Source organism: Colias croceus, chromosome 24, assembly GCF_905220415.1.
Source record: "Colias croceus chromosome 24, ilColCroc2.1".
NCBI lineage: Eukaryota > Metazoa > Arthropoda > Insecta > Lepidoptera > Pieridae > Colias > Colias croceus.
Genome location: NC_059560.1, coordinates 2,272,509 through 2,294,979, shown reverse-complemented (window position 1 = coordinate 2,294,979; position 22,471 = coordinate 2,272,509). Strand labels below are relative to the sequence as shown.

The following is a 22,471-nucleotide window of genomic DNA, read 5'->3' as shown; positions in this document are numbered from 1 at the left end:
CGGCAAGCAGCTCGTGCGCTTACGGTACAAACAAATAAACACGGGCACAAACAATATGTTTACATGCTTATACCCGTGCTTGTGCTCGTTGAATGTCACTTTGAACGCAAGCGTCTGAACCCATTGTATTGACTATATATGTATTATGTGGCGATTGAACCCACGGCCTTTACAATAACCACTACGGCTTCGGAACGCAAAACAAAAATGGTTGAAGCATTAGGTTTCTAAAATCTTATAAAATGTAGGAACTAACTTCGAGAAGTTCAAGAACTTGCAGTAATAGTTTTAAGCTACACATTATTGTTAACAGGGTTAAGATTGAAATCTTGTAATATACATTGCGGATTTTTACGTATAAGAAATAAACTAGGGTTGGTAATGTAATGCGAAAATGTATGACTTTCTCCTATGATGCTCTGTCATTCTCTTTTACTATAGATAGGGAGGCGAAGAGGGGAATTTTCTGCAATACTCGAGCGTGGCAGTTTAAGATATGAGAGATACCTTAGACCTAATAGAACAACCTTGTTAACTATTTAGCTCTTTAAGTAGTGACGCGCGCCCAGGATAGACGATCAGATTAGTAAAAAAAAATCGATAGTCTGAAATACTCGAGCGCGTCAGATTAAGATATTGGGGGTTGATTTTAGTGTTTTAAGACTAAATTTAACTAATCTGACGATAAGTCCTTGACGCCGCCAAGTTATAGGGTCGCGAACTTGTAAAAAAAAACGTTAATCCGGCATTCTCGAGCGCGATTGTTTTTATTTTTATTTTGAAGAATATAATCTAAAACTTACTAAAAATACAAAATCTGCCGGTTTCCGCGTGACCGGAAATCTGGAGGAGCCATTTCGTCTTCCGAAAAACGCGTTGCAGTATATAAGTCGCGAACGATACATTTTAAGAAAAAAAAAGTTTGAATAAACAAAAAAGGTAATTTTATTTTACACAAAAAAGGTCTCTTTACATTTTTGTCCAAAGTTAAAACTTTTTGACTTGAAGCATCATAAAAACTCAAACTCCCGGTTTTTTGAGTATATCTCGAAAACTGAGGGTGTTAAGAAAAATTGATATGAAATAACGATGATTAAAAAAAAGAAACTCTCAAACCTTTTTCGGTCAGATTAAGAGAACCCTCGGTGGGTTTGTCAGATTAAGAAAATATGCTTTTAGGAGACCGAGATAAACCTCCCCTATGAAAATCTGACGCGCTCGAGTATTTCAAAAGGACTTTTTTTTTCTGCATTTTCAAAAATTCATCGTAACTTATCGTCACGCCGTAATCGTCAGTTTTTTTAAGGGGAGCTTCCTTGGGGCCTACTTAAAACCCCTTCCGAAAATCTGACGCGCTCGAGTAAATTTTTTTTTGTGCATTTTTGACGAATTAATATGCCTAGCCCCACCACGCAAACCGGCAGATTAGTATACCGTTGTTATCAGAGGCACTTGGGGCATACGTAGTATGAATATCTGACGCGCTCGAGAATGCCCAAGTAACTATTTTTTTTTACATTTTTGAAAATCCGTACACGCCAAACCCACCGCTAAAATGGTTTTTACCATAGAAGCTTTTCTTTTCGAAATTATTTTATCTATCGATTTTGATAAGTCTCGACGGCGCCGTTTAATTACGCCATTTAGCTACCTCGCCTCCCTATCTACTAACATAATATATAAAAACATTTATTTATTTGTATTTTTTTTTAAATACGGTTTACTCTATTTCTTTTGGCTTATTTTATACACTACTAGCTTCGCCGCCCGCGGCTTCGCCCGCTTTCTCTAAAACATAATAAATTATACACTAAAACCTTCCTCTTGAACCACTCTATCTATAAAAAAAAACCGCATCAAAATCCGTTGCGTAGTTTTAAAGATTTAAGCAAAAAGGGACATAGGGACAGAGAAAGCGACTTTGTTGTTATACTATGTAGTGATTTGTTCTTAGTTTTGAATAATGTTTATAAAAATAAAATAAAAGCATTAGATTTAAATTCAAGACAAAATATAATTCAATTTTTATAACTTTATACAGAACTAGCTTTCCGCCCGCGGCTTTGCCCGCGCTTTGAAAGAAAAACCCGCATAGTTCCCGTTCCGTTCGTGGGATTTGAGGGATGAAACCTATCCTATGTGTTAATCCAAGTTACCCTCTATATGTGTGCTAAATTTCATTGTAATCGGTTCAGTAGCATTTGCGTGAAAGTGTAACAAACACACACACACATCTTCACAAACTTTCGCATTTATAATATTAGTAGGATATTTTCTAGCTTAGTGACAACCCTTTTTATATTTCAATTTCAACCAAAACACTTGTAGTTTTACAGCTTAAAATTAAAGCTAAGTTGTAAAACAGGTAGTTCTAAGGCGTAATATAAAGACAGAGATTGGAGGCAACAAAGTATAATATTATTTACTGGGTAAATCTCTACAAAGTAGATCTACTTCTTTGGAAATCTTTCATTAATTGAAAAGGTGGTCATAATTAGTAACTTTAAACCGTTCAAAAATATGAAAGCTGTTGATATGTGAAACGACCTAGAGTCAATTGTATTTTTAAACAAATTCGATTCTTTTTTTCGATTTTAAATCTAGACTCGATTTTTCTCCTCTGTAGAATGTATTTTCCCATCGCCGATAGCATGGTAATTATTTATGTATAGGTATGGGCTATTGAAATCACTTCTATAAAATGAATAAATCTTTAAGTTTGAGTGTGTATACAAGGATATAAAAGAAAGTCATACAATGTGCGTACACCATATTATTTAACACGCGAAATCTTTTGATGATACCTATTGGTAGAGTCATTATAGAGTCGATTAATTAAAAAAAAAGTAGCAGAAAAAGACCATAGTTTTGCTTTACATTGTGTGGATACAATTTGAATTGGAATTTCTAGATTTTTTGGCCATGCGCGTAATTGTAGGAGGGTCTGGAGGCGGTCTATAGGTATTTGTTAGTCATACTTGGTTCCTTTTAACTAATTTTTGCGACGGTTTCGCGAATAAGTCAACAATGATTTTTGCTTAGTAATTACACGTTTTGTATCTCAAAGTGAGAAAAAAATATATTGTTTTTCACAAAAGGTAAAGCGCAAACAGCGTACAAAGGTCTGATAAAATTGAAAGGTAGCGATCGGTTAAATTTATGGGTGAATGGATTTTTTCCGTGCACTTGATTTATCGTGATTCTGATAAAGAGCCTCTGTGTCTACACTCTACATATAATATCACTACATAGTATAAAACAAAGTTGCTTTCTCTGCCCCTTTGTATGTTTAAATCTTTAAAACTACGCAACGGATTTTGATGCGGTTTTTTTAATAGATAGAGTGATTCAAGAGGAAGGTTTTAATATATAAGTAACTAGTGGTCCGCCCCGGCTTCGCCCGTGGTACAAATTATATATATTTCGCAATAAAAGGTAGCCTATGTCCTTTCTCGGGTATCAAAATATCTCCATACCAAATTTCATGCAAATTGGTTCAGTAGTTTGGGCGTGATTGAGTAACAGACAGACAGACAGAGTTACTTTCGCATTTAAGTATAATATTAGTATGGATTATGTTTTAGACAAAGCGGACGAAGCCGCGGGCGGTAAACTAGTTAGTAAATAATATAATGTTTGTAAATCGTTAACTGTTTTGTTATAGAGTTCGATAATTATTCCGAATTCATAGAATGTTTTTTGTCAATGAAATTTTTTTTCTGTATTTAGATGAGAAAGCGATTCTAAAAATTCAAAAAGAAAAATATGTGTTTGAGTTCTAATTCTTTTATTATTGTGTTATGTGTTGGTAATCAGTTCTATTGAAAAGTATTGTGTGTATGTGTGTTTCAACTGCATTATGAAAGGGTCTGCAGCTACCTACATACCAAATTTAATTGTAATCGGTTGGGTAGTATTTACGTGAAAGAATAACAAACATCCATCCTCACAAACTTTCGCATTTATAATATTAGTAGGATACACAAATAAATTAAACCATACAACAGTACTTATATTAAAAAAGATTTTTCTGTTGTAAAAGATTTTTCTGTTGTAATTCGACATTGAAAATTTTTCTGCGTTCTATTACACGTGTTGAGGAAAAACATAAACAAAAATTCTACACTGTAGTATGAAAACAGAAATGTATGACTGTAAAAACATTTTAACAAACATTGAAATCGACGGGAATTAAAAAAGCGTGTGTGCCGAGCACACGTGTTAGGAGTGAAACTTCTTTGGCAAGATTCAAAATACCAAGATCGTCTCTCAACTGAAATTCATTCAACGCGCCTAAAGAAGCTTCACTTTAAAATCCGTCACATAACATATACAGGGTGTAATCGTTAAGTGTGCACAGGCGATTATTCCGTAACTATTACAGATATCAAAAAACTTTAAACTGATATCGAAAGTATTTAACCTAATGAGTAAAATGGCCATAATAAATTTTTAAAAATAAAACGAGAAATATCTAAAAAATTAACTTGAAACCCTCCCATACATTTAGTATGAGATACGAATATCCCATGTACATGGGTTGATCCAAAAGTAATGATAATCAATATTAAACAAGGTCATTACAGTTATAATAATAATTATGTAGTTCTCTAGATATTCTTCTAACTAGAAAATATACTTCAATATTTTTTTTCCTAAACTTAAAAAAAAAAAACTTTGACTTCATCCACAAAAACCCCTCCACGCGGCCATCACTTCGCTGTCGTCTTAAAATAATTTATTGCTAAGAAAGTGTTTCTTGTGCCGAGGAAAGAGATAAAAGTAAATAGGAGCTAGATCTAAAAAATAGGGTAGGTGTTCAAGCATTTGGAATGCCGATTTTTTAATGGCAGCCATCGCAACTGACGCTTTGTGATCTGGTGCGTTGTCTGGGTGAAACAGCGTTCAGGTCCGCAGTTTGCCATGTCTCTTTTCCTTACTAACCTACCGCAATCTTTTAATTTGGTCTTTAAGTGAGAGCCCAATAAAGTGGCTACCTTTTTAAAATATTCCACCATAATTATTCCTTCAGCGTCCCAAAAAACTACCGCTTTAATCTAACCTACTGAATTTCACTTTGAATTTCTTCATCGTCACTTTGGAAGCTCGCATCCAGGACATTGATTGTTTTTTGGTTTCAGCATAAACATGGTGAACTCGGGTAACGTCCATGATTACAAAACGTGACAAAAAATTATCCTGATATCATTAAAAATTTAGAAATTTACCTTCTACATGTCGAATCGTTGTTTAAAGTTTTCGTCGGGAAACAGTCTGGCACGCACGGTTCACATTCAAATTAATGTAAATAATTGGAAACGTGGCCTGTTGACATGATTTTTTTGTGATTACTAAGTGAATACATGAGCAAGCAAAAAACATTTATTTTATATTTTTATGTGCACAGGAAATAACCAATTATCATTACTTTTGGATCAACCTAGTACATTTAATATGAAAGATTTTAGCTTTTTCTTTCTTTTTTTGGTTTTCTGCTTTAATTACTTCGCAAATTTGAAGGGAAGTTCATTTAGAAACTGTAAATAGAGCTCCTCATTGTATTGCACAATGAGGACATCACTTCGAAAATCTGCTATGAGTACAAAATGTATGGGAAATAAAATGTATGGGAGCGTTTAATGTAACATTTTTGGATATTTCTCGTTTTATTTTTAAAAATTTATTATGGCCATTTTACTCATTAGGTTAAGTACTTTCGATATCAGTTTAAAGTTTTTTGGTATCTGCAATAGTTACGGAATAATCGCTTGTGCACACTTAACGATTACACCCTGTATAGGCCCTGTTACTACGACTATCGATAAAGAGATAGCTATCTGGTAAATAATTTAAATTGGTCAAATAAAAAAACTTATCATAAAGTATTTATAGTATTACAAATTTTATTTATTTATTTAGAAAACAGAATTTCACATTTATTTAAAACACAATTTTGTGATTCAAAACCTTACGAGGTTTGTAGCAACGCTCATAGTCGCATAAACACCGTTTGTTATTCGCAATGGAAGGCAAAAGATGTGCCTACATAAAACCACATAAAACGGTTCCTTATCTATTCATGACATACAAATACAGGATGTTCATTGCAATGTAAATATTATAATTAGAAATAAATAAGAAATAAGAAATAAAAACATTTATTTGACAACACAGCGTGACACATCAACACAGCTGCAGCGTGACAATTAGCAGGTACGTGTCTCTACAGCGCAGCAATGGGAACATTTAAGGACCGATGATTATGATATCATTATGTTATCTCTAAAAACTATATAAACTATATCATTCTAATTCCTACTAAAAGATAGATTCTTATACTTTCCACTTTGCTCACTTATAACTGAATCGTCAGATTTGCTAAGTATCTTTGGTATACAAAGAAAAGTTCATCTTACCAATTTCAGTCTTGTCCCCAATCTATGCTTTGAAGTTTTGACCTTAAGACTATCTAGGTCATAAGTTCATACAGGTGTTAGGTACCTAAAATTACATAGATTAGTATATAATTCAGTTAATAAGGTTTCAATAAGTTAAAAGGTTAATAATTACTTACAGGTTACTTTACACGGCTCATCACCTTTATTAAAGTGAAACTTTTATTACATCGTCTCAAACTTTTTGGTCTGTGTAGCGCATGTCGCGTGACGTACGATCATTATCGTACAAATACGATAATTATCGTAAGTTTCACTTTTACCGTGGTTTCATAAAACCACACAACATTTTTTTATTCAATAGTTTTCGATAACATAACTTAGGTATTTTTTTTTACCAAATCAGAAGTAAATAGATAAAATTCGGACTAACTTTCATTTATGAATATGTAAATGTCGAAGGACAATTCGTATTTAAGAAATAGGTATCTTAAATCAACGCTAGAAGCTTAGTTACTAAACTAAAAAACGTTCTAAAAATATGTTAAATATTAATCTATTTTTACACGCTTTATATTAGCTTCACCTGTATGTTTGTAACCGACTTCTTTGGGCGCGATTTTGACCCACTTTAAACGGCCAGATTTCGTTCAAACTTGGTAGATTTACTGAGGACCGATGACAATACACTAATTTGATAAAATTTTCTATTTTTTAGTTCGGTTTTCTATAAAAAGCGTGTTTTTTAGTTTTTTAAACTATTATTATTATATAACTAACGTTTCCTCGTTAGCGTCATTTACGTAGTTGACAGTAATTTTTACATAGTGATTTCAATTGAACGATATACCTAATACAAATAAGTATTATGATTTAGTCTGTGAAAATAAAATTAATATCTAAGTGAAACAGGAAAACTCTATCAAAACTGTACAAAGTATCAATTATGTTGGATTTAATAGGATTTCAGTACGATTTATTCTTGTATTCAATTTAAATAATGTCATTAATTTTAGTTATCTTTGGTCTGACCGATTTAAATTAATTGCTCAGTAATTAAGAGTTAATTAATTAAGACAGTATTAAGGGCTCTTTTCCCTAAGCTTGGGGCAAAATTGCGAAGGAGTGTTTTAATTCCAATCCTTCCTACTATAATAAGGTTATAAATGCGAAAGTTTGTGATGATGGATGTGTGTATGTTTGTTACTGTTTCACGTAAATACTGCTGAAATGATTATAATGAAATGTGTGTGCTAAACACAAGAGGGTAACTGGGATTAACACATAAGATTGATGAGATTGGTGATAAGATTGATAGGTTTTATGTGTGAAATTTTCAGCTTTCTAGCTATCACGGTTTATGAGATTCAGTCTGGAGACAGATAGACAGCGAAGGCTTAGTAATAGGGTCCCTTTTTACCATAGGGGGCAGCCATAAATTACGTGAGATGTTTTTTTCAATTTTTTGACCCTCCCTCCCCATGGTGAGATTTTATTTAACCGACTAAACACCTCATATAATTTATGGACGTCCCCACATAGGTACGGAACCCTAAAAACGGACTGAATTGTCCAATTTTACATTTCAGGAGTGTTGCGCACGTCAAAAATTCAATTAAAAGTTGCATTTGGAAATATATTCAGAGTGGAATCACGCGTAGCACGTGGAAACTTTGGCGGTACATTTTTAGCAATAGCACAGATAATATAATAGGTAGATATATCTAATAGGTATATAAATAGTTTCTATTTAGTACTCACTACTCACTCGAAAACGAAAATACATTTTAACAATAATTTCTGTTACTGAAAACGGAACTTTTTACGAGTTCATATTATTATAATGAAAGCTTTACAGAACTTATTAAAGTGAAACTTTTATTACATCGTCTCAAACTTTTTGGTCTGTGTAGCGCATGTCGCGTGACGCCCGATACGTACGATAATTGTCGTACAAATACGATAATTTTTAGTTAAATGTATATAGTGTGAAAAAAGTTTCACTTTTACCGTGGTTTCATAAAACCACACAACATTTTTTACGTTACAATACTATGATTTTATCAATTAGCCATTATGTATTATGAAATATTTAATATTGCATGTAATGAGATAATATTACAACTACTACTTACTTTACTACTACTACCGTTACTTTATAGCGAAATTTCACTTTAAAAATGAGACAATCTAAAACAGAATAGATCACTTATGTCTTATAGCATAAGATTCTTTCCTAACAAACAGAATTTACTTAATTATATTATTTAAGGCGACTACACCACCGAAACTAGCGCCCCCCCAACATTTTATTTTTTTACTCCTAAACCAGATCAAATTTAAAAAATCTAGCTCGGTACTTTGCTAGTATATTACTTGTAGTATTTTTGGTATTACTTTTCACTATTTTGCATTCGGTAAATTAGGAGAACTTTTGATTACCGCCAAAAGTGGCCACTTTTGGCGGTAATCAAAAGTTCTCTAGAATAATGAACAGTTACAATAGTGAAAAGTAATACCAAAAATACTACAAGTAATATACTAGCAAAGTACCGAGCTAGATTTTTTAAATTTGATCTGGTTAAGGAGTAAAAAAATAAAATGTTCGGTGGCGCTAGTTTCGGTGGTGTAGGCCTCTTAAAATGCTTACATTTACTACCTATACGTATATTGTATGTTTTTAGAGACTATGTTCCTCAGAACTTGTTTACGTTGAGGGCGGTTGAACAACAACTGAAGGCTTATTATGCTTACAATCCAAGGCACTGCCTCTATTAATAGACCCTTTGGGATTAGGTTACTATGATGTATTAAAGTAGTATTATTTTCAATATGGAACAAGTGATAACTGCGTTAAAAACAACCGACTTCAAACTTGCACTTGCAAAAATGCACATAAAATAAAAACTACTGGGCCTATCCGAATAAAATTTTTATGGGACCAATTCGACACCATCCCGCATTAAACAAAAAAAGAATCACGAAAATCGGTTCAGAAACCTCGGAGTAATCGGTGTACATACATAAAAAAAAAACATACCGGCCGAATTGATAACTTCCTCCTTTTTTTGAAGTCGGTTAAAAATGATAGTTATAATATAATAATATTATGTCGTCTGGCGCTATCACTTTCCTACCCTGGAAACAATCATGTTGTATCATCCTAAAGTAGTAAAAACTGACCTGACTCGCGAAGTTTTTGTAAGTCCTTTCTTTATTTTCTTCCTGTCTAAATATTGAATTAAAACTTCATAGTTCATAGTACTTTTCTAAAGTGTATTTGTATTTAGAGAACAAGATACTAAGTTACTGCCATATTATGTCGTTTCAAGTCTCAAGCTATCTTTATACTAAACAAATTTTATCCAAAACGGTTAAGACGTGACGAAGAGACAGACAGACAGAGTTACTTTCGCATTCATAATATTAATTAGAACACATATATAAGACTAATACCACATCAGCACAAACAGCCCTTTCTGTTAACTCAAACTCAAATAGGTACACAACTAGAAGAAGATGAAGCTCCTTCAGAAGCTTCTTTGAATCGTCAAAATAAATAATATTTACCACCAATTCGAAAAGCGGTTTGTACAGAGAAGAGCCACTAAGAAACTCTGTTACAGTTTATAAACTAGCTGACGCAACAAACGTTGTTTGCACTTAATACATGCCCGTTATTATAATATGCAATTTTTACTGTATTCAAAACTTATTGTACTACACTGTGTTATGAAACAAATAAATGTTTTTTTTTAATGAATTTATACCTATAATAGCTTTCCACCCGCGACATCGCTCGCGCAGTCAAAGAAAAACCCGCATAGTTTCCGTTCCCGTTTGATTTCTGAGATAAAACCTATCCTATGTCCTTTCTCGGGTATCAAAATATCTCTATACCAAATTTCATGCAAATTCGTTCAGTAGTTATGGCGTGATTGAGTAACACAAAGACAGACAGAGTTACTTTCGTATTTATAATATTAGTATGGATTTACAGTTTGCAGAGTACATGCATTTAAAAAAAAACATTTATTTGTTTCATAACACAGATAAAAAATACTTATGTATAGAGATAATATGGAGTAGGGGTGCGAAATGTCTATATATGTGTTTATTTTTTATACTACAAATGATGTCCACTATCCTAGATTTATGATCGCCATAAATATACGAAATACGCATTTTCAGACACTTAACTGTGCAGTGTGCACTGCAGTGACCCTCCCATTACGATAAATAAGAATAATATTTTATTTTTGCTACAATTTATCTATCACTACATAGTATAAAACAAAGTCACTTTCTCTGACCCTATGTCCCTTTGTATGCTTAAATCTTTCAAACTACGCAACGGATTTTGATGCGGTTTTTTAATAGATAGAGTCATTCAAGATGAAGGTTTTAGTATATAATTTATTAGGTTTTAGACAAAATGGGCGAAGCCGCGGGCGGTATGTATATCTTATAATATAAACCAAGTTTTTTTGTAAGTTTTTCAACATTAAGTTCGTTATATTGTAAACTAGCTTACTGCCCGCGGCTTCGCCCGCTTTGTCTAAAACCTAATAAATTATATACTAAAACCATCCTCTTGTATCAATCTATCTATTAAAAAAAACACATCAAAATCCGTTGCGTAGTTTTAAAGATTTAAGCATAAGGGATATAGGGACAGAGAAAGCGACTTTGATACGAAACATCGGGTTAAATAATATCTATACTATACCTAGGTAATATTATAAAAGTGAAGAGTTTGAGTGTTTGAACACGCTAATCTCAGGAACACGCTAATCTCAGGAACTACTTCCGATTTGAACAATTATTTCAGTGTTAGATAGCTCATTTCTCGAGATAGGCCGTAGGCTATATTATACCAGTGCACGTCAAAACCAGGAGCGGAGGAACTTGTAAAGAATAACTCGCGTTTAAAATCCCTTACAACGTCTTTAATTTCTAAGTTTTTTTAAATGATTCATACTTATTATACTTAGTCACGTTTAAACAAATACAACACACCAAAATTCATTTAATATCGTCCCTAAGTTAGTCGTGTAACTCGACTTTCTTTTATACACCTAGAGATATTTATCACTTTTCAGATTTTCAGGCAGTATCGTTACAACCGTGGCAAGGAGCGGACGTGTGAAAGAAAAACTGTGCTGTGAAAGTTTCGTGCGAAAGTAAAGAGAAATTATAAATATTCACAGAAAAGTGAACTATTTTTCTGTGTACAGTTTAAGTGTAGAGTTATGGTTGTGAGTTTTAAAGTTTTCTGTACAGAAATTCGGGAAAGAAATATTTTTTGTAAGTTTGTAACTAGTTAGTTCTTAGTAAATTATCACTCAATAGGTAGTATTATCACAAAATTAATGGGCTGATTTGTATTGCAATCTTAATATTTCAAATAACATGGTGTTAATCTTTTATTTGAAATAGGTGTTATTTCATTGATATCTTTTATTTACACTTTTAAATACATAATATATTATGATGAATTATTTGATAATAATATAGGTAGTAATTAAAAAAAAAGTATTTTTTAGAAAATAGCTTTCTAAAGCAAATTGCAACAAAATATATCTAAGCAAAATATAAATAAAATTTAATATTCGTTTCGGTTAAATCCTTGGCATGTATGTTTAGAACAAAAATAATTGTCGTTCTGTCATATTTTTTCTTCTTTATAATGTTTATAACCTTATTAAGGCCTTAACTTCAATAAAAGTTTAAATTAGAGCAATTAAAAAATAACCTGAAAGTTTTAGATATTTTTTAAATAAATTACCTAGATATTATTGATCGATTTTTACGCTCTATTCCATTTTATTACTATAAAATTGAAAATTCAAAAAGGATACATATACCAACTTTCATTCGCTATAGACAGATACAAAATAAATACGTAGTTAAACAATTTCTACCTATTTATTTTATTATTTCCTTTTAAAAAAGGTTAAAATCGGTATAGAGGCTTGTGTGCCTACAGTAGGATATAAGGTGTTAATAATAGGGGAAAATAATAGTTTTTATTATTTAACTATGTTTGATTATACATTTCAAAGATATAAACATGTCATAAAAGCGATTATCATAAATACCTATATTAAAAAAAATTAAATAAGAAAACCATATATTTGAAAATCTTTTAAACAATATAAAGGACGTTCTTCTAAACATTTCTGAACACAAAAGTATTTTTCTTATACTGCATTATTAGAAACAGATATTTGAAAAAACTCATTATTATGTGGAGAATATGCTTCTGAATATTGTATTTTAATTATTATTATTAAACTGGTATTATTATATTCTTCAGCAGTCAGCGCCGATCATGCCGTTAATTTTCTGGTATCTGAAAAAAAAATTTTCATTAAAACGATAATAGACTCTATGCATCAATCATAAGATTCAATTTCGCGTGACAATGCCACTATCGGTAGTGTGCTGTGTATTCCTATAAAATAATCATAATATTATAAATGCGAAAGTTTGTGAGGATGGATGTTTATTGTTTAGTATGTGTATATTGAGTATGTGTAGGTGTGTATGTTTGTTACTCTTTCACGCAAATACTAATGAACCGATTACAATATAATTTAGTTTACATATAGAGGGTAACTTGGATTAATACATAGGTTAGGTTTTATCCCGGAAATCCCACGGGAACAGGAGCTATGCGGGTTTTTCTTTGAAAGGGCGGGTGAAGCCGCGGAGTGAAAGCTAGTATTATATACGTATAAATGCGTTCATAAATAAACCATAACACCGGTATGGATTCAATTTGATATGGAAATCATCGAGGAATAAGAGGAATAAGTATAATGAAACAAAATAAGTAGGTAGCAATGTGTCAAAGCAAATTTAAAAAGCAGCAAATTTAAATCAAAGTACCTAAATGTAGATATCTATACGTATAATAAATCTGTAGAAGGGTCAATTCTGTACATTGAAAATATTGAAAAAATAAATACCAGGGGGTGTTACTGGATCGATACCAAACCCAAATATGTGATTAAAAAAATTTTTGTCTGTCTGTCTGTCTGTCTGTCTGTCTGTCTGTATGTGAAGGCATCACGTGAAAACTAACGGTTCGATTTCGATGAAACTTGGTATAATTATACCTTATTATCCTGGGCGTAAAATAGGATACTTTTTATCCTGGAAAAATACGTAGAAAAAAATTAATTTTAATTTTTCAGTTTTATCCATAGACGTTGTTCTGTAGAACCGTGAACACACGTTGCGTATTATTATAGGCCTAGCCGTATTTGGGTCCAATAGATATTTTTATAAGATGTCATGGTCAGAGTTACTCAAAATGGAGAAATAAACCATCCACGCGAAGACCGACACCCGCGCGGACGGAGTCGCGGGCGGAAGCTAGTTTTTAAATAAAAACATAAAATATAAAACTTTTCAGCACGAGCTCCTGGTCTTAAAGCAAAATTCTTTATTGGATGTTTACAAAACGTAAAAAAATCAGTTATGAAAATACAATTTGTTTTTTAATCCTTATAATATATTGTCGCAGTTTGTTTTATAATAAAATATTGTTATTATAACAATAATTAATAGCGATTCTTTAGAACGACCTTATCATTAGGACGCAATGACTACGTATGTTAAAGTTCAAGAGTTAAAACAGCCCGGATCTTTCCTTTTAATCTTTATAAAACAGTTCTGAATCAATAATACATAAAAAAAAATTAACAATTATTCTCGTATACTTTTACACATTCTAAGACAATTCTTTGTATCCAATTCCACCTTTATCATCTTTACAATCTGCGACATAGAAAACAACTACATTGAAAGCAAACTAACAAAACAATATTCATATTTTTACCAAAAAAACACCGTCAAATGATAAGAATATAATCAAATTTAAATAGATCTACATGCATCAAAATCGGTTCAGAATGTTCTGAGATAACAAACAAAAAAGTACAATGTAAATGAGACCTCCATTTTCTGAAGTCAGTTGAAAACTTACTCAGCACAAGTGATACAGATGCCCCAAGGGGCTCTTGTCCGACCAACAGCACAGTTCTGTACATTTCCTATGAAATCGTTGTCTTCACTTTTACCATTTTTGGGAATAAAACCAGCATCGTCGTCGTAATCATTTCTACGGTTTCTTATTAGTTTTTGATCACTTACGAAATCGTCATTGATAATTTCATCACTCACAGTATCTATTACTCTTACATTTTCATGATCAGCTATTTCTGATTTCTTAGGATACACGGAATATGAATTTACGTAAATATTATGAGACAAAATAATTGCGACTAATACGAGACACCCCTTCATGATTACAATAGACTGACTGAGATAACTTTCGTGCAAAGTTTATCGTTGCATTTCTTATCATCTTTACATACACATAAATACCACTAGCTGTGCTCTGTGGTCTTACCCGTATTTCTACGCTCCTATTAGTCTGAGCGTGATGATATAGTATACAGGGTGTCCCACCGTCAGTACACTAAGCCTAAAGGAGGTTATAGTTTTGCATACGCTGAGTACGTAAAAAATACATATAAAATTTCAGACGCATTTTTTTTTCATATAGATGAATTCTTAAAACTCTATGTGTACATGTACAACCCTAACAAGCAACCCGCCCAACTTTGCCACCCGCACGTGAGCTATCGTTTAAGATTATGATTTCATAGACAAAATGCTCACACTAGCAAAGCGGTATACGCCGGCTGCTCGAAGCTACATGGATTTCAAAGAAAAGTTTAGCAAACATTTTTTGGCGTAAATTTCTTGTTTAAGTATTTTTTACGTGATCAGTATATGCAAAACTACAAGTCCCTTCGCGCTTAGTATACCGAAAGTGGGACACCCTGTATAGCCTATAGCTCTCCTAGATAAATGGACTATCTAACACAGAAATAATTTTTCAAATCAGACATAGTTCCTGAGAATTCAGCTTTATAATCCTACTAATATGATAAATGAGAAAGTTTGTGAGGATGTGTGTGTGTGTGTATGTTTGTTACTCTTTCATGCAAATACTACTGGACCGATTACAATGAAATCTAGCACACATATAGAGGGTAACTTGGATTAACACATAGGATAGGTTTCATCCCGGAAATCTCGCGGGAAAGGGAACTATGCGGGTTTTTCTTTCAAAACGCGGGCAAAGCCGCGGGTGGAAAGCTAGTATTAGTATAGTTATCAGAATAAAATGCATTTTAATTTAATTTGTTAGTGACGATCGTTGCTTGGATTGATTGATTTATTTGCAACATCAGAACAAACTATTTTATGTTAATCCGGTTTAAAAGGAAATAAATAACTTACTGTTCACATAGAGATCTTGTAAGACCACGGGAGCACGGATAGTTATTAGCACTTAAATCATTTACCAGTACTTCGTTCACTCCATTAGAATTTACATATTCATAATCCTTATGTTCTTCAAGTGGTCTTTTTGAACGTTTATCATCGATACTATTATTTTCAACCTTTGAAACTACTTCAATAAGTGGATGATTGTCTTTTGATCTCGCATCATTATTTTCAAAAAATTCATGTTCTATGACTTCTTTATTTTCTTGAGCGGTAGGTACATAATATTATGAAGTAACACTTTGGATTGCGGTTTATTGCTTTTATACGTAGTTATTATCATGTTATAGACATATTTATATTGTGTGTGCTTTGAAATTTATTAATGTTTTTTATTCTTCTTCTATCTTCTTCGCCGCTCTGTTCATAAAATTCTAATGTTAAACATTTCACGGTCCCGCAGGACAGGCATTGCCTAGTGCGGGAACCAATGATTTAATTTTCTGTATTTTAACGTTTTTTTCTTTAAAAAACTGTATTAAGCACTATGTAATGTATGATTGATGTACTTACGTGTCTTATAGAATAAAGAATTTTTAATTTAAGTAAGTAATTTATTTTTTTCTCTTAGCGAGTCACAGTTAGGTTTGAGATGTACAGATAAGTTGGTTAGTTTTGTAGCTATTTAATAAGGCATGTTATATTTCAGATATACGCAGTAGGTATTTAATCAGCAGTCTTAGTGTTTCAATCCTCTCCAGAGGCACCACTTTACAGGTTTTTATTCATTTGTACATTTTCCTGTACAAAGCAAAATCTCGTAAAAACTTTTACCTACATTGGATTTCTAAAAAATATTGACTCTAATAGGTATAAATATAATGTATCAATAATATGAGTCATGCCTAATATGATTTTTATACAGGGTTACTTGTAAAACACCAGCAACCTCGCGGGACAAGATAGCTAACATCGTAGCAACATTTTGTTCTACGACTTTTGATAATTTGTTAGATTTTATTTTCATACAAAAATAAATATTCATTTAATTTTCCGTTTGAATATTATAAACTCTACGCGCATCCCAAAAATTACGTAAACAAGAAGCGAACGAGAGGGGGAAGGGGGCGTCGCGTCGTCCTTTCGATAATGAATAGAACATAGACTTACAAATGTTAGGAGAGTACAATAAAAGCTTATAAAATCATTTAAAAATAATTTATGTTGTTACTTATGATGTTAGCTATCTTGTCCTACGAGGTTGTTGGTGTTTTACAAGTAACCCTGTATATTTAACCATAGATAACTTTGAGTCTTCGACATTTAGGTTTTCTCACAATGTTTTCCTTGACTGTATAGCAGTGGAGATGTTATGTACAAGCGCAGATAAATTGAAAAATCCATTTATTTCCTGCACACACGCCTGGTCTTGAACACTTCGACTTATTGAAGGCCAAGCTCATCATGACTGAGCCACCACTGCAAGGTGCAGTTATTTAGACGCTATATAAATCGAGAGGATTTTTTCTTCGTTCCCGGTGGAGACGAAGAAACAAAATGTCTCTGGCAGAACACAGAAGGCTGATCACCTATTTGTACCTAAAGAAAACCGATTGTAACAGATGTATGCGTAATGCATCTGCCCCTTACCCCACTAGGGGACACAGACGAAAGATCTTTTTTTATCGAAAGATTTTTAGTGAGTATAAAATCTCATTGCCAAAGACAATTTTTTTTGAAGTGAAACTTCTTTATCGGGGTTGGACAAAAATTTAGTGTAACATTTTTGCGTTACGCTGTAGGCGTGACATTTTTGCGTTACGCTGTAGGCGTGACATTTTTGCGTTACGCTGTAGGCGTGACATTTTTGCGTTACGCGCCAACTTTTTCTTATCCCTAAGTTTCACTTCTTACGTGTGTACTCTAGTACACGCACACATTTTTTTAAATATTATTTGTAGTTTAATTAATATCTGTATCAAGTCAGAACTAGGTACAATAAATGAACTGTATAAGAATACGATAATTTTTGTATTTCCCTGTTCATATGAATTATGAAACTATAAAGGAAACAAATAAATTGACTATTAGTTTTTAATATATAATATTTTGTATGTATTCAAGAAGCTTATATCTAATACACTGGAGATTTCGGTATGAACATTTGACATGTAACAAGAAAATATTGCCCAGTTCATGTTTTTTATCACTTTCACACCTAACTTGGTATTGCCACTGTTAATACGAAGTTTTCCCAAGGCTACTATGTATGCTGTAATATTCTGTGCAAAAGGTTAGTTTTTGTACATGAGTTTGTTGATAAATTGCCAACAACGTCATTCAGAAGCATTGTTGGATGAGACAATTATTATTTATGCTAAATAAACTAAGTATCTGAACCAATTATTAAAAAGCGATACTCCCTGATTATGGGTAGTCACCATAATAAAATTGTAGCAACTCTCACTTTGTCAATATGGCATGTGTGTCAAAAAAATTGCGTCGCTTCGAATATTTAAGTTAATATTGTTGCTTATTTAATGAATATTTTCCGAATATAAAGAATGCATTGTATTGTGCAAAATTGCAGAAGTGTTTGGACACCAAATTCTGGCATAGAATTTCACAGGCAAGTGTATATTTACGTTATTTACAATATTCCTCAATACTCCTGCATTTACCTGTTTAGAATCATTTCAATGGCAAAAATTATTTAGTTTAGCATCATTTTAGTAAGCAGTCATGTTAAATTTGTTATTTCCCTAATACTTTATCATTTTTCAACAAGTTTTCAATAAACAGATTTAACAAGTAAGGTAACCATGATGACGAGTTTTTATGGATAGCGAAGAGAATATATTGTAATAACAATATTATGATGAAAATTTAGAACACCATTTTAAAGATTGTTACTAGTAATGAAACAACACATGACATCGGTATTGCACTCACATGTAGTTATAAGATTGTTCGTTTTTACATTGAAATTTATACTTTTTTAACTTACCTCATATTTTTTTGTTTTACGTATTTCAGCTTTCCAAAAAGTAAAATAAAAAGAAATATATGTGCCCATCAAGGTTACTGAGGATTACGACCAAGAAAAAAATACCTTTTGAAAAATAAACTTTGTAAAGTTAGCTGAAATTTGTGCAAGGCTGCTATAAACAGTTTTTCTTTGATGATTCTGGCTTGAAATTGACCCGTCGAAGCAACGCGTTTAAAAAGAAGATCTGAGTAGCTAACAATTTGGTAAACAGCATCTGATGCAAAACACAACTTTCCTCTATTTACAAAGGATGTTAATGCTATATATCGGTTCATATCCAAGCTTTGTAGCCAAAAGTTATTTATAACTATCATTCTATACCAATTAAAATTATTGTATGTACCTACCTATAAAGTATGACCATAATATTATAATATAAATACTGTTAAAAATATATGTCGTTATTATTTATAGACCATGATTTTTAGTTTTTTCTATTTTGAAAAATCCTGAATTTACAAACCAGCGTGGTCACTCGACAGAAAGAGACAAATAACATGACTGACGTCATTGAATGTCATAGTTTCTTGTTTCAAGTTAATGGTCATAGTGCAATCTCCAGTGTATTAGAGGATATAAGCTTCTTGTATGTATTAGAATAAAATATATAACCTTTGTAATGGATTCTTGGTATATTGTATCTGAAGAACTTTTTCACATATTATTAATTATTTTCAGGTTTCAAGTAAATTTTATATGACTTGTCTCTAAAAACCTTTTAAAATATTTATACAAATCTGTTTTTCAAGTCATGCACCAACTGTATTAAAACCCATCTTCCCTCTATTTGTATTTTATTCAAAAGCATTTTTCGCTTTTATGAAAGAATTTTTAAAGATATTTTCATGACATTCGCATCCAATATCGGTGACTAATGGTCCATTTCTGTCAAACTCACTACATTAATTTTTTAAACGGCTCTAACGTGATGCAAATTCTACTAAAATGGAATATATTATATACTGATAATTATATACTTGCTAAATATAATCCTACTAATATTATAAACTAGCTTCCGCCCGCGACTCCGTCCGCGCGGAAAAATTAAGAAAAATTAAGTTTTTTTTTCTACGTATTTTTCCGGGATAAAAAGTATCCTATTTTATGCCCAGGATAATAAGGTATAATTATACCAAGTTTCATCGAAATCAAACCGTTAGTTTTCACGTGATGCCTGAACATACAGACAGACAGATAGACAGACAAAAATTTTTTTAATCACATATTTGGGCTTGGTATCGATCCAGTAACACCCCCTGCTATTTATTTTTCAATATTTTCAATGTACAGAATTGACCCTTCTACCTACAGATTTATTATATGTATAGATGCGAAAGTTAGTGAGGATGGATGGATGGATGTTTGTTATTTTTTCACGTTAAAACTACTGAACCGATTACAATGAAATTTTGTATGTAGATAGTTGAAGACCCAGAATAAAACATAGGCTAGAAATCCTACAGGAACGGGAACTATGCGGGTTTTTCTTTGAAAAGGCGAGTGAAACCGCGGTCGGAAATCTAGTACGCAATAAATACCTTTTTACCATTTTAATCTAGTATCTTGCTATCTAGTTCTAAGTAACTATCTAGTTTCTTGCTTATTATTTGGGTATATAAACTATTGAAAATGGCGGGCACGCGTTTGAATTGATGTGACCATGGTTTGAACGCAATTTCACAGAAAATTAATAGAAAATCTTTTATTGTAAAGCGAATGGATAGAATTAGTTGGAAGTATTTGGAATAATTGTTACAAGTTGCAATTTTATAATCGTAGTATGACTTTACGTAAGTAGTACAATAAAAGCTTAAAAAATCATTTAAAAATAATTTACTGCGTTATGCCAAAAGTCGTAGATCAAATGTTGTTAGTTGTTACCATAGAGATCTAGAGAGATGCCAATCGCTTGCGCTGAGTACGAAACCGTGTCTCATAAAAAATTTACGCACACAACTGCAGTAAACAAAATCAAAACAATACTTCGCGTTGTGTGCGTGTCATCACACAAAAATATGAGAGCGACTATTCGTTCGCACACTAGATTGTAAGTGACGTACGTATACGGCACCGCTACAGTTTGTTCTTTTTTTGTACATATTGCTGCGACACCGGCCCCGCCCCCTAACCATATCTCCCTTTAGTTTCTGTGATCTGTGGTTGTTACTTATGATGTTAGCTAGAAAAAACAAAAAGTTATATCTTGTCCTGCGAGGTTGCCGGTGTTTTACAAATAACCATGTATAAGTAACCTATGGTTTTATGGAAAACTTATTTCATGAGTGCATAAATATGGTTCGGGTGTAAAATAAAACAAAATAAATAAATAATTAAATATCCCAGGACAATTTTGGCACACGGCACGATCTGACCCACTAAGCTTTCGCTTGTGTTATGGAAACTAGATAGCTGACAAACATACATAAATATAATTTTAACTAGATACTTGTATTAAACAGATAATTGACACCCAGACACAAAGCAAACATCTATATTCATCACACAAATATTTGCCCTGGGTGGGAATCGAACCCACGACCTCTGGCTTGGAAGGCACGGGTCGCTACCAACTAAGCCAACCGGTCAGTCAAAACAATAAATAATAATTGTAAATTAACAAGGAAATAATATTATATTGTACAATAATACATTAATCTTTTACTGTTACAATTACGAGACAATTTTGAATTTGAAAATACGACAATTTTCCGCTTGTACAATTTCACGATAATTTCAAATATAACATTATTTTAAGAATACCTTATCTTAACGATTCTAATTAATGAAAACTTCGCAGGGAAGGATTTTTTAATATTCAATTAAATATGTCTAATCTATAAACTGAAAAAATGCTAAACACTCATTTATTTTCTAAAATCATCTACAGCGAATCGGTTCTTAGTTCTTACCTACCTTATTTTGGTATCTTTGAATCTTGCCAAAGAAGTTTTAGTCCTGACAGGTGTGTTCGGCACACACGCTCTTTTTTAATAATATAAATTAAAAATAAAATTGTTTACTTTACAACATCACATTTTTTTATTAGCTTTGAGGGATAAATGAAATAAAAGAATGTGGAATTAAATGTATTTATTTACTATTTGTCTATTTGACAGCAAATTAGTTTTCTTAAAAAAACCCAATTGGTTGTCATTTGTCTACAGTCTACAATAGAAATAATACCACAGTATTAATAATAATAATAATAAGTCCTCCATAGTCCTTAATTTCGGTCCATTAACATCCCATTCCATAGCCCAGTTTATTTTGTTTCCTTATCTTGTAATAGTACTACATCGGCCGCGGACTGCCTAGGACTGTATCTCTATAGTGCAGTCATGGGCAGGCTGCGGCTGGTGTCCCACAACACAGTAAAGTTCTCGACAGGGCATCTGCGTGTTGGATCCGTGTCCCCACGTAAGCCTTCCAAAGGACCGGGTAGGTACCTTCCTTACGATGGTACCCGTGTATTATGGAACTGAGATACATAATAATAATAAAACATTTATTGATCAAGAACAAAACACAGATACAAAACAAAACATTATTACAATATCTTCCTTTATTACTATATAAAAATAAGTCGGGTTTTCCTTCCTGACGCTATAACTCCAGAACGCACGAACCGATTTCCACGGTTTTGCATTCGTTGGAAAGGTCTCTGGCTCCGTGAGGTTTGTAGCAAAGAAAATTCAGGAAACATTTCAACAGAAAAGCG

The 22,471-nt window shown here is 32.4% G+C and overlaps 2 protein-coding genes across 2 annotated transcripts in view; one reads left to right on the top strand and one right to left on the bottom strand.

Moving 5' to 3' along the window:
* The first annotated feature begins 11,571 nt into the window (after positions 1–11,571).
* The window catches only part of LOC123702738 (beta-3 adrenergic receptor-like), a 56,893-nt gene continuing 45,993 nt past the window's right edge, over positions 11,572–22,471 (top strand). Inside the window, exon 1 of the mRNA XM_045650526.1 lies at positions 11,572–11,702. The gene's annotated coding sequence lies outside the window, so the exon portion shown is untranslated. The remainder of the gene's footprint in view (positions 11,703–22,471) is intronic.
* Positions 12,512–14,731, bottom strand: LOC123702739. Its single transcript, XM_045650527.1, has 2 exons — positions 14,392–14,731; positions 12,512–12,750 (listed from the first exon to the last, which is right to left on the bottom strand). The coding sequence occupies exons 1-2, from the start codon at positions 14,709–14,711 to the stop codon at positions 12,711–12,713; spliced, it is 360 nt and encodes a 119-aa protein (XP_045506483.1). The 5' UTR covers positions 14,712–14,731; the 3' UTR covers positions 12,512–12,710.